This window comes from Neolamprologus multifasciatus, chromosome 23 (assembly GCF_963576455.1).
Source record: "Neolamprologus multifasciatus chromosome 23, fNeoMul1.2, whole genome shotgun sequence".
In the NCBI taxonomy this organism is placed as follows: Eukaryota; Metazoa; Chordata; class Actinopteri; order Cichliformes; family Cichlidae; genus Neolamprologus; species Neolamprologus multifasciatus.
The window spans coordinates 23826177-23838822 of record NC_140460.1 but is presented as its reverse complement, the minus strand read 5'-3'; the positions used below and the strand labels follow the sequence as shown (position 1 = coordinate 23838822).

General features: G+C 40.4%; 1 protein-coding gene across 3 annotated transcripts in view; it reads left to right on the top strand.

Moving 5' to 3' along the window:
• LOC146491620 (inactive dipeptidyl peptidase 10-like) overlaps positions 1-12646 on the top strand; it is a 129716-nt gene extending 117070 nt beyond the window's left edge. For all 3 annotated transcript variants that reach the window (XM_085152208.1, XM_085152209.1, XM_085152210.1), the window contains exons 18-27: positions 2109-2198; positions 2387-2456; positions 2963-3091; positions 3180-3236; positions 4092-4146; positions 5216-5315; positions 5953-6011; positions 9598-9667; positions 9907-9980; positions 12082-12646. In XM_085152208.1, the coding sequence (XP_085008334.1) occupies positions 2109-2198; positions 2387-2456; positions 2963-3091; positions 3180-3236; positions 4092-4146; positions 5216-5315; positions 5953-6011; positions 9598-9667; positions 9907-9980; positions 12082-12210 (833 nt within the window). In that variant the 3' untranslated portion in view covers positions 12211-12646. The remainder of the gene's footprint in view (positions 1-2108; positions 2199-2386; positions 2457-2962; positions 3092-3179; positions 3237-4091; positions 4147-5215; positions 5316-5952; positions 6012-9597; positions 9668-9906; positions 9981-12081) is intronic.

Genomic DNA, 12646 nt, shown 5'->3' with positions numbered 1-12646 from the left:
AATTCGATTTGGGGGGGGGGAGAGAAATCAGATATAGTTTATCAGAGAACACCACCATGACTGGTCTGCAATAAGGATTATTTATGTTGCTTATCAGCAAATGCTTTCAGCCTGTTCATACAGTGGATTTATAGCCAGTTTACCCAGCAGCCTTTGCTGAAGTCTGGTGCGTTTTTCAGCCACATAGAAAATAGATGAATTACGACTGAAGGTCTCCCAGTGCATTTGCTGCATAAATGATCAGAGAGAAATTAAACAGCCAAGAGTGACAGCTGTCAAGTTAACTCTGTGTTTTTTATAGTCCAGTATTACAAACGGCAAAGCTTTCTCACGGGGGTTTCACAATCTGCACCAGCTGCACTCAGACTGATTTGAAAAAGGTGAAAACACGCTCAAAAAACATTTTGCATTAGGTAATTTGGGAAGAGTGACTAATGAAGCATCCCTCTGATAAGACCCTGCTTTGCAGTAATAGCATCTTGGGAAACTTCCTCAAATAATGAGTGTAAAAGGGTTTCCTATAAAAGGACATTTTCCTTAAATAACAGGTAGAAGGTGAGTGGTCATATTCTAAGCAGGGTCATGTTATATTGAGGCCTATGTGGTGTTTAAGGAGAGAACTGCAGGTGTGGTGGGTGTTTTTCTCCTCAAAGGTGATTTTGATGTGTTGCCAAGCCAGAAAATATTTACTGGTTGGTCTGGTTCATGGTCATCAGTAAACCAGTCTTACACTGCAGGTTTTTCACTGTAATCCATACAGTAATGAACTTTCTGAACTCTTCTAGCTGATCAATCATACATCAGAGGCAAAGCTCAAATGAGAAACTGTGAGCATGTTAATAAAACTGCAAGTTAGACCTTTTGCTATTAATCAATGAGGACCTGATGGAAAAACACCAACACAATTAGCTGCTCATTACAAACTCGCATATGAGTGTCGTACCTTTTAATAAACACCTCCTGTATGAGGCATCTATTTATGACACTGTTTAGTCTTTCTAGCCATGATATCAGCTGTGTTGTAGCTGTATAAACATTAGCAAGTTTTACATTTTACTCAAGCAGGCTCATAATCCATGCTACATGCAGCGGCCTCGGTCTGCAGACCCTCAACTGAGATCAGTAAAAACATCATGCAGATCTACTCTTCTGATCTCTAAACACAGCTGTTTGAAGGTAGGGGTCATCCTCTATCAGGGTCAATATTTGGTGAGAACAGAGAGTCACGTGCTGGGTTTTTCCACCCACAGGAGGTAACAGTGAAAACTACCATACTATACCAACTTTATTTGTAAAGCACTTTACAAACAACCACAATGAACCAAAGGAGAAGATGCAGGTTTTAACAAGAGATTTAAAAACAGACAGAGAAGAGAAATTGTTCCACATTTTAGGAGCTGCAGCAGTGAAGCCACGGTCCCCTCTGAGCTGATTAGAACGAATCTGTAACAAAAAATAATTTCCCTTAGGGATCAATAAAGTATTCTGATTCTGATTCTGATTAGAAAACTAATTATGCCCCATGATTCAGTAGTTTGTGAATACACCTCTAACAGCAATAACTTGAAGTAATCTTTAGCTTTAGCTGTTAGACTGATGGACTCAGGGACTGCAGGGTGTCCTGTGGCTGTAAAGCAAGCCTAAATCATGACTCCTCCACCACTGTGCTGACAGCTGGTATCAGATGTTTGATTTTGTGCTTTCTGACCAAACATCTTGATTTTGGTTTCTTCTTTCCAAAGGACATTGTTCCAGAAGTCATGAACTTGAACGTTTATCATGCTAACTGAGACCTGTAGAGTCTGAGATATAGCTTGTGAATAGCAACGTCAAGTCATGACTTCTTTTTACTGTGCCAGCTAATCCTGAGGTGAGATTTTGTGATGTTTTTGTATGTCAAAAAACCCTGTTTCAGTCCATAATAATATTTACATAAAAAAATAACAGTGGCGTAGTAATCAGCAGTCGATGAAGACTTGATAGAAAAACACTCAGAGAATTAACTGCTCCGCTCCGAGCATCCTGGACCTCTTAGCACCTTTTAATGATTTTTCTCGTCTTAATAACAGCTTTGTTGCACTCTGATAAACATGATTTCTTCTTCACAGCGTATTTCGTCTTGGAGAACAACCTCCCCCTGTGCTCGGCGCTGGAGACTAAAAGGATGATTCGGACAGAGATCACTAACACAACCATGGGTACAAATTATCTGCACTTAACAGCTGTGCTAGTCTGTGAGCTTCATGAGATAATTGAGCCACTCCGAGAGTAAATGACACGAGCGTGTTTGAGTCTGTGCACGTGTCGTCATGTTTACGTGTCTGTGCGTTCATTTTTTTTATCCCCGCCTCGTCTCCAGCTAATATTTCTGCATGTCTTCTCACAGGGCTGCCTCTGAAGCTCATCTATCCTCCTGACTTCTCTGACTCCTACATCTACGGCCTTCTTCTTATTGTGTAAGCCTTTTCCACTTTATTACATTTGCTTTTTTTATTTTATTTTATCTCAGTACTGTGAGCTTCAAAGGCCAGACTCTGTGAGGACAGCTAAAAATGAAAGTGCAGTGTAGCTGCAGGCTGTCGGACACATTTGTGGAGATGAAAATGGATGTTTGAGAAAAATGTAAATGTCATAGCTAAAATCATCCTGCAGTTTTATATACATGCGGACTGGTTTCAGAAAGACGTGGTTATACAGAAGTCCAAACGACCTTCAGTTCCCTTCATTTATGTCCTTAGTTAACATTTTTCTCATGGGTTTATGCCCTCGGTGGCGAGTTTTAAGTCTTTCTCAGTACAGCATGATGCTCATTTTGTAAATTATGGTGACCATCAGAGCAAAAATGGGTCAGGGCCAAGGGTCAAAATGCTTCAGTGAAGCGCCACTCTCACACAGTAAACTACAAATATGTCCGGATCTAAGAGTCAGTACATTAATGTGAGTAAAACAACCTTCCCGACAGCGACAGCTCTCCAGGCACCCAGACGGTGACGGAGGAGTTCAGGCTGGAGTGGGACTCGGTGCTGGCAGGATTGGAGCAGGTCATCGTGGCGCGGATTGATGGCAGGGGGTCAGGGTTCAGAGGTCAAAGGTAACAGTTTTTGTTTTTTTAGTAACAGAAGTTGTTTCAGTCCTTCCTGACCTCACAGGTAGTCTCTTTGTCTTTTGTCCTCTGGCAGTTTTTCACAGCAGAGGCTCGGCATAGCGGACGTGGAGGACTACATAGCAGCTCTGAAGTACGTAGCGCTGCTCTGCACGCCTTCATCCACCCTGGAGCACCATTTCTCTGTTAGACAGAGAATTCGTCAGAGCTTCGCAGATGACTCTGTGGTGTTCTTGGGCGGGAAAACATAAACAAGATGCATACATTAAAAAAGTTAAAAAGCAAAGCGCTTAAATGATCTATAACAAGAAGCTTCTGAGTGCTGCTTTGTATTTTGTATATATTAATTTTGTTTTCTTTGTTATTTTTAAAATTATTTTAAGAAGTTTGAAGTTTGTAGTGCCATAAAACCCAAGGTCAGAGTGAAGTCAGAGGTCAGATGTGACACGATATTTGTAGGATATTCATAATTCTTTCCTAAATGTTGCTGATACAAACAAATAAAGTTTGACCTTAATAAACTTGTCAGAGTTCCAAAGTAACGTAATATATTTAAAGTCCTCTTGTTTGTCATTCCCTACATGTCTATATGCTGTCAATACATGATATGGCAGTAAGAAACATTAATGATCACTTTGACTTTCAGCTCAATACAACTGTTATACCTTTTATTGACCATATTATGGGAATACTGGAGGCCACACCGCTTGATGAGATGATTAGAATGAGGTCTGGTGTAAGTGATCTTTGTTCAAAACTTTGGGAGATGTAAAGGAAAAATTTATTTCTTTATGAATAGTAATATTTCTGGAAAACATATGAATTTGTATTCAAAAACTTCTCTCACGGCTTTGACCTTTGACCTTCCTTCTGGAGCTTCAGCCGAGTGTGTGATGTGTTAAATGAAATATAAAGTTATAATTACCTCTCTTGCTTTCTGATACCCACTTCCTCTCCACTAGTTAAAAATAGCCGCTGTGTTTTTCAGTTTCCTGGCGGAGCGGCCGTTCATCGATCACACTCGTGTTGGAGTCTTCGGCGAGGTTCGTCTCTCACGCCCTGACCTAACCCTGAATACACGTGTGATCGGTACAGTAACTGTAGTGGCTGCCCAGTCAAAACTCTGATTTCTGTTTCCTCCTCATCCAGTGAATTAATCCCACAAAAAAGAGGAAATGAGATTTTACAAAGAAAACATGGTGAAAATGTACTCTGCCATCATTAACTATAACAACTCAGTGAAGCTTCAGTCTGCCTATTTAAGAAGTAGAAACCACTGTGAATCCATTTCAGCCGCTTTGGTACAAAAAAAAAGAGGTGCACTGGAGTATGGAGGGCTGTGAGCGCCAAAATGAATTTATTTGATGTACTGAGGTAATTAAATTCCTCATTAAATTATAACTGAATCTAATAATAATTAATTAAAATAATAAATGCTGTATTAACTGTTTTAAATGAAATTACTTAATATTAATTATTTGTATATTTAAATAATTTTTCATTTACAAATGTAATTATTTATTAATGACACCTTAAATGAATGATTTAATGATGTACTCAGTTAATTCATTTTGGCACTTGTGGCCCTTCATTAGGAGGCGACATTTGTCATCCAGGAACTACTTACGGGTTCTGGCCATAGGAGACTTGTTTATGACCTGTACCAGGAGGAACAGGAGTTTCTCTTGGTCTGAGTAGTCTGGGTACCGCTGGCTAGCACATGAAGGTCTGTGTGACCCTCCAAGGATACGCCTCCCCAAACCATCACTGCCAAACGAGCCACACTGGATGATGTTGAGCAGTGTATTTACTCTTTGAGCTACTTGTAATATAATGCTCCTGTTTTTAAACCCAGAACAGCCCACTAATACCACAAAATCCCCAATTAAATGACACATTATTCCCTCAAATTTAGTTTTGTCTTTCTTTAGTAGTTTGTTAAAGATGTTTCAACAGTTCTGCTGCCAGCTGCTCTTGCTGGAGACCATATATAAATGTAATGAAGTACAGATCCATGCAGAGGCTGCCATTTTTTGATGCTGTGTAAACACGATAGAAACGTCCTGCTGTTTTCTCGGTGCAAGTGACGCTCCTCTAATGTCTCCCCTGCAGGGCTACGGTGGCTACCTTGCACTGATGATGCTGAAGTCGACAGAGAAGCTGATCAGCTGCGCAGCTGTTCGTGCTCCCGTCACCGACTGGAGCATGTACGGTGAGCAGGAATTTGAATCCTCTTTAATACAACGCTCCAGAGACGCGGAAATATTTATTACTTCTGCTGCTGCTGCTGAACCCGGCTAGTCATTTCTCAGAACACAACATCTTTATCCCACACAATCTTTTTCATGTGCACTGCCGGGGTAATGTCACTTTAATTATCCTTTGTGTTCGCTTTCGGGAATTCAGGGTTATTACATTTAAAGATGAGAAAGTTCTCGTCAGCTCTTTGAGGGAATGCTGGGCGTTAGCACTCCTGTACAGCTCAGGACTTCCTGCTGGCTGTGAGTAGAGTTTAATAGACTGAAGTGTTGCTGCAAAGCCTCTGCTTCAAAGAAAGCAACTCTCTCTGTCTGTCTTCACTCGTAAAAAGCAGAAAGAAGACGCCTTTCCACCTCCAACTGTTCTTCCAGCATGAGTCGAAGACGACTTCAACTTGTTTTTTGCCAATATGCTCGAATAATAAACTTCAAATGTGTCCTCTAACATAATGTGTGGCTTCTAGCTTATTCCAGTGCCACTGATCTGTCAGATCCTCCAGAAGATCCATGCAGCACTTCTTGGTTTTATGTAAAGTTCTCAGGTTGTTGCTGACGTCATGTAACCTCTTTGATTTCCCTTTTCCCCTTCAGCCTCAGCCTTCTCAGAGAGATACTTCGGCTCACCTTCAACTGACGAGAGCAGATACCAAGTGAGCGTCTTCTGTCTTTTACCCACCTGCTTCTTTATTAACGGATGACTTAGATTCATTTCATTTTAGTCATAGTTTAAGCATTTAAACTCTTTTATTTTTATTCAACTAATTGTTGTAGCGTGAGCGTTCCTCCATACGGCATCTTATTTTCCTGTCCATCAAATGTGAAACGTGTCTATATGTCCGCTCATCTCTTCCTCCCAAGCGTTTTCGAGAGAAACTGCGAGCATGTGAGGTGGTTGCGTCGTTTCCCGAGGGCAGCTCAAATGTGTATGTCTGATTACTTCTGATTGGATTACTTCCAAACTCGTCCCGCCTTGCTCACAACTTCATAAGTTCTGATTGGATCTCGTCTCTCCAAAGTGTCCATCAGTTTTTGTTTAGTTATCATTTGTTAGTCAATAAAATTAACACTGCTAAGAAATTCAGCTAAATGCGACTGGATCTGGGAAGTTGGATGTCCCTCATCAGCTATCGTGTCACGTCTGACCTCTGACCTCACATCTACATTTCACATCTGCCTTTTTTAGGGGACGTCAGAAAGTATTACATGCTTAAAGAAAGTAGAGTAAGCTGCATATACTGTAGTGTAAAGAGTGAAGTAAATATCTCTCATGCTACCAGTATCTGATTTTTTTACTGCACTACAAACTGCTTAAAGTACTTTTAAAAATAACAAAGAAAACAAAATGAATGTATACAAATACAGTACTGTTCCCTTAAAAGTAAATATTGCCCAGAGAGTGAGCCGGCTTGGCGGAGGTTTGTGCTCTCTGAGTGCTTCTTGTTATTATTAAATCCTTTATTTAAACAGGCAGTCTTATTGAGATCAACATCTCTTTTTGAAAAGACAGACCTGTGTTCAAAAAACATATACAGAAATTGAGACACATTATACACACAAAAAAAGAAAAAGGTGTGCTGGGGTTGTTGCAGGGAGACAAAGACGACCCTTTAAAACGCTCCAGCAAAATCAGAGAATAGGTTTTTTTGTAGCTTGTTCCATTTATAGACAGCAATGTGTTTAAACAAGAAGCACAGCTGATGATAAAATGTCCTGCAACCTGACACCTTTATCTTTTTATCTTTACTGTGTTTAAACCGAGGCGTGGAGGTAAGCTGGCAGCCGTACAGGCTGCTTCATGCAGCTCAAATCTATGAAACCAAGAAGGAGAGTGCAAACTTAGAGCCACTTTAATGGGAAATGCAGCTGGCTGATGATGCGGGTGGCTGGGTGGGTTTCACATTTACCTGTTTGATTCTCAATCAGTTCTACATTTTACAGTATAGCAGAGGTTAGACAGCCAACACAAATTATACAGCTCCCATTTTTTAAAAGTAAAGAACAACCAGTAAAGAAGAAGAAAACATTTAGGAACAGAGGAATGCCATCCTAAAAAAAACAAAATCACCCAGCTGTCCTCCAAGTGAAGGTTGCAGTCAGAGAGTGTTTTTCTTCCTAAGTGGGTTGCCTGTAACTGGGCCAGAGAGCTCTATTTTTGTGACTCTCGCAGCAGGAGGGGTGGTCTGCTTCAAAAGTCACCCAGAGAAGGAAATGTGGCACGATCTGATCAGACAATAATCAGCAGGGCATCATCACTCACCCAGTCCTCCGAGATGCAGAAACTGACGGGTGAGAAAACATGCCGTGGTTGAACGCTGGCCGCGGGTTTGAATTCCAGCTGGGAACAAAATGAATGACGGCAGTGAGACTGAGACATCCTGTAATATTAAAGCTTCACCCTCCCAGAGCGATCGCTATCAGTCTGGCATCTTGGTTTAAAAAAATGTTTTTTTGCTTAGTTTTTAAATATCTTAATCCCAAAAAAGCAAATCAAACAGCATGAAGGACAACAGACGGGATCATCACACTTAAAGTGGCTCACGTTACATCATGTGAGTATAGCGCCTTTATATCAGTGGCTTTAATTCAAGCAGACTACATATATAACTCTAAGGTCGAGTTTTTCCAGGCTAAATAAATATAAGAAATGACCTCAGATGGAAACACGAAACACGAGCACTCAGAGAGCTCAAGTCACTCTGAAGGACAAGGGCTACACTGAAACTTTGTTTTTTTGTTTTTAGAATTAGAATTATTCTAATTATTTATTACAACATGCCGACATCAATGTGTTACGCTGTCATTGTGCTGCTAACAGTGATATCAACATCAAATGTTTTTACTCAACCGAGGTACTCGTGTCCCCCAAGTCCTGGTATATTGTTGTGAAGTTTGAAGACAAAACATAAAAAGTTGTGGATAATCTAAAGTTTTTACTGATATTCACATTCATGTGACCCTGACCTGATTTTCACTAAAATTAAATCAGCTTGAGCTATTATTGGTAACTACCATCACACAACAATATCCTGAAAACTGTGGACGCTGGACTGCTAATAAACAGACAAACAAGGGGAGCTGATTGCATACTTCCTCACTTCAGGGGGTGAAAAATACTGATGGCTGCCGGTTCTACCCCTCAGCCTCCTATTAGATTAAAAAGGCACCTGCAGCACAAATGCAGTGTAAAGGTCCAGTTTAGTGACTCTGATTAGCCAAGGTGAGGTCTTGCAGGCTTAACCTTCCTGTTACCGCATGTTTGGGCTACAAGCCAGATTACAAACCAGTACTCCTAGTTTCAGTCCCAAGACTGAATGAAAGAAGAAGGTTGTGTCAGGAAGGGATTCCAGTGTAAAATATGCACCTAAGCAAGCAAGCAGATAATCAATAATGTGAACCATGGAATGACGTGGAAACTGTGCTACTGCTGGCTGAAGAGGGGAGGGGAAGGCGTGTTCAGAGGCAGTTAAAGAGAAGGAAAAGCAGGAGCGCCGGAGTGAGAGGAAGACCTCAGAGCAGGTTCATATAGTGAAAGATGGGCTGGTGTGACAGAGGAGGATGCCAGGCATAGCGTGAGATAGATGATCCAAAGTGGCGACCCCTTGAAGGAGCAGCTCAAAGAAGAAGTATGAGACTGAGAAGTTATTAAAAGAAAAAAAGAGACAAATAACTCATCATGCAGTTGTCATGCAGGGGAAAACAGGGCAGTTTGTGGCCTATAACCGTGCTTTTGATTACTGTAAAGGTAAACATTTAAAAGAGTTGAATGGAGATGGATGTGCTTACAAGAGGAATGACAGGTTTGGCACGTCTACGTTCGTATAATTTTTCATCAAGAAGATGGTTACTTGCTTTAATAATTAGTGATTTCCAGTATATTTAGCTTAAAGCTTCTGTTTACTGCACGAGTCACGAGGGATCTGGAGCAGGGTAGACCCCAGATAGATGGACAGAGAAACATCTCACTCTCACATCTTCACCTAGAATCACCAATTAGTCTAACATGCCTTTAGACTGTGAGATGAAGCCAAGCTTGCACAGGGAGAGCATCAGCCAACAAGAAAAAATTAGCTTCTTATATATTTTTTCCTGTTAATGATCTTACAATCCGCTTCCTCAAGTGGAAACTTCACGATTAACTTTTCTTACACTTTTGACACTTCAATCAAATTCTGATGCTTGTAATGTTATGACCTGATGTTAATGAGACAAATAATTTGATTTGTGTCCAATCTTCAGGCTTCCAAAGTGCTGTCCGGCATGAAAAATCTGGGAGGAACTCTATTCCTGGTCCACGGCACTGCTGACGGTATGCACATTTCCTTCATCCTCCTCACAGAACAGCAGAAACGGAGGATGTAATTTGACTTCATTTCACAGTAACATCGTAGTAATGTGGGCTACTGAAGGTAGGCGTGAGTCTCACGAGCCTCTCTGCTATGCTGAGCTTTAAAACTTGACCTCGGCGAGTGCGGCGCCTTTTATCCAGCGGTGGAATTAACCTCTCCGACACTTATTTGCATGTCCTGTTTTTTTGTGTCTCGGCAGCCAATGTTCACTTCCAGCACTCGGCCGAGCTCATCAAGCACTTAATAAAGATAGGAGCCAACTACACTATGCAGGTAAACACTCGGCTCTTACAAAGAGTCTTTGCAAACAGCAGCTGTGGCTTTTAATTAAAATGGGTCATTCTCCATTATGTATCAGTGCACTGTTATGCAGAGTCTTTATTTACTCCAGTGTGGCACAGGAGATTTGCAGTCCTGTACTTGAGTTCTAAACTTCATTGTAAAAATGTGACTTTTAGGAATTTTTTTAATATTTAAAAACTCACTTTACCCCACTTTAAAGGTACTTATGAAGAGCCATCATTGAATAAATAGCTTTAGTTTTGATGATTAGCTTATCACAGCTTAGCATGGTCACAGCTGGTCCATTTTTCACTTAAACATGTTTTAAAAACCTCTCTGTGCCAAACTTCACTGAAAAAATGTGTTTTGTGACAATACTCGAAAATGGTTAAGTTTTGGAAAATATGCTAACAAACCTGTAAACATGTTGCTTTTATGCTTATAGTAAAATATATATATAATTAAATACATAACTAATGAGTAAACTTTAGAGATGCTGCTAGGTGGGTATTGCTGCCATTTGACGGACATTTGCTTCTGTTTCCAGTGTTTGAATTAAGCTAAGGTAAGATAGCATATAAGCTAGCAAAGGTAGCATATTTCTTAAACAGAGTGATGCATATCATCTGTTAACAAGAGAGCAATTCAATCATATTTACCTAAGTACAGCTGCAGATACTGTAAACCATCTCTTCCACAGTCTTACAGTGTCAGTAAAAATCCACCTTTGCTTTGGTTGCTGGAAAATTGCGACCTGTCGTCTGTAGTTTTTCGCATTAGCAAATTCTTGCCAGCTACTCGCTGAGCAGTTGTCAAACCGAAGAGTAAACGCTGCACTTTCTGTAACATAGTTTGGTGATGTGGTAAACCAAACTTTTACTTGGACATTCTCTATTTCCGGTTTGCGTTACACTCTTCAGTTTAACAGTCAGTGAATAGTTGAGGAGTGTTTGCTGACAACTTGGTGTCTTACATACAAAAGATAACTACAGACGACTGCAGTAATTTTCCAGCAACCAAAGCAATCACAAGGAGGTTTTGGTGCAGAAACTTCTTTGTAACCAGTTTCATCTGGTGATAGCCAGCAATCACTCAAAAAGCCCAGACTCAAATCTAAGTATCTCCCCAGAAAGTAGAGGAACCTGATTTTCTCTGATACACAGATTTGCTCCTAGTTTTTCCACAGACAGATAAACAGATAAAAGCTTCTCACATATCTTGTTTCAAAGTGAGCTGCGAGATAGGAGTGGGCAGATTGATCCAGATGTTAACAGTATTGATACTAAAGCTGGTATTGGTATCGGATACTAGCACGATTGGATTGATGCTCGCGTTTCTTTGTCTCGTCTAAATTCAGCGCTTTGCTCCTGTTCATCAAGAAAGCAGCAACACTTTAATGAAAGGTGTGTTTTGGTCTGTTCACTCCTCATTATGGAAAGCAGAAATGACTGAAGTAACTTATTGGTGATTAAAATGTGTTCAGACTTGATAAATCATGACATATTGCTCCTCCCCTCATGGGTTAAAACTATCAGTATCTGTATTAGTATTGGTTATACTGGTCCTGTATTTACTTGGTATCGCAGCAGCACTGGTGTAAGCTCTGTTTTTCCTAGAATTTCTAAATGTTGTAGTTTCAAGTCTCAAAGAGAAGGTTAGCTGCTTTTATTTCACAGATTTTTTCACAGCCTTCAAAATATTGTGACAAGTTATTTTAGAAATTCTGACTTATTTTACCGTCTTTGTGTTTGTGAAAATAAATTGGTCAATCAAATAAATCCATTTTTTAGTCCACTTCATCACTTGTTTCGCAACTTTTGCCCAAATCCTAGAGCCCTCCGGTGCAGACGTAAGTGTAGCACTCAGAGGATTTATTTGTTGGATATCTACAGTCCAGTCACTGTAAAGCAAGGAGACTCAAGGACATACATTTCTATTGTGGTCAAAACCTTGAGCACATTCGAGTAAAGTGAACCTTGAGTGAAGAAAGTGAAGAATAAAACTTAAAGCTCACTACAAGAATTTTTACAGAGGTTGTTCAGATGTTTCATTTGGACAGAGTGTTTTAAATTCTCTCCTCTTTCTGGGCCAGATCTTCCCAGATGAAGGCCACTTCCTGTCAAGACGCAGCCAGATTCAGCTGACTCACTCCCTAATTGGATATTTCAGAGGATGTCTCCTCGATGCGTCATCGTTACTCAACCAACGGGATGACGAGTGAGAGGGAACGGGCTCGCTACTGTTTCTGAGCGTGTGTGTGTGTGTTTTATACCTGTAGCACAATGTTTGACAGACAGGAAAAGCTTCTTATTGACATATCAGAATAGTCTGTGTCACCTCAGTAGAAATAAGTTTTCACCTGCTGTCAGAGGTTGTCGGTGACTGTCCCTGAATTTATCACCTCTTTCTTTTTTTTTTGTCCTGGTGGCACAAACAAGCCTGTGAAAGAAGCATTTAGAACTGTTCAAGTTTCAAACTGTGAGAAAACTGTGAGATCTTGTTGGAGTTGTTAATCGGAGTTCAAATATAATTGAGAAATTGCTCTTTTTTTTAACCTTTAAGGTTTAGATTAGTTTAAAATCTGTGAATCCTTGTTGCCTAGAGTTTAATGGCTGATTCAGAAACCTGTTGTTCAAGGTGTGATTGAGACGTTCCTC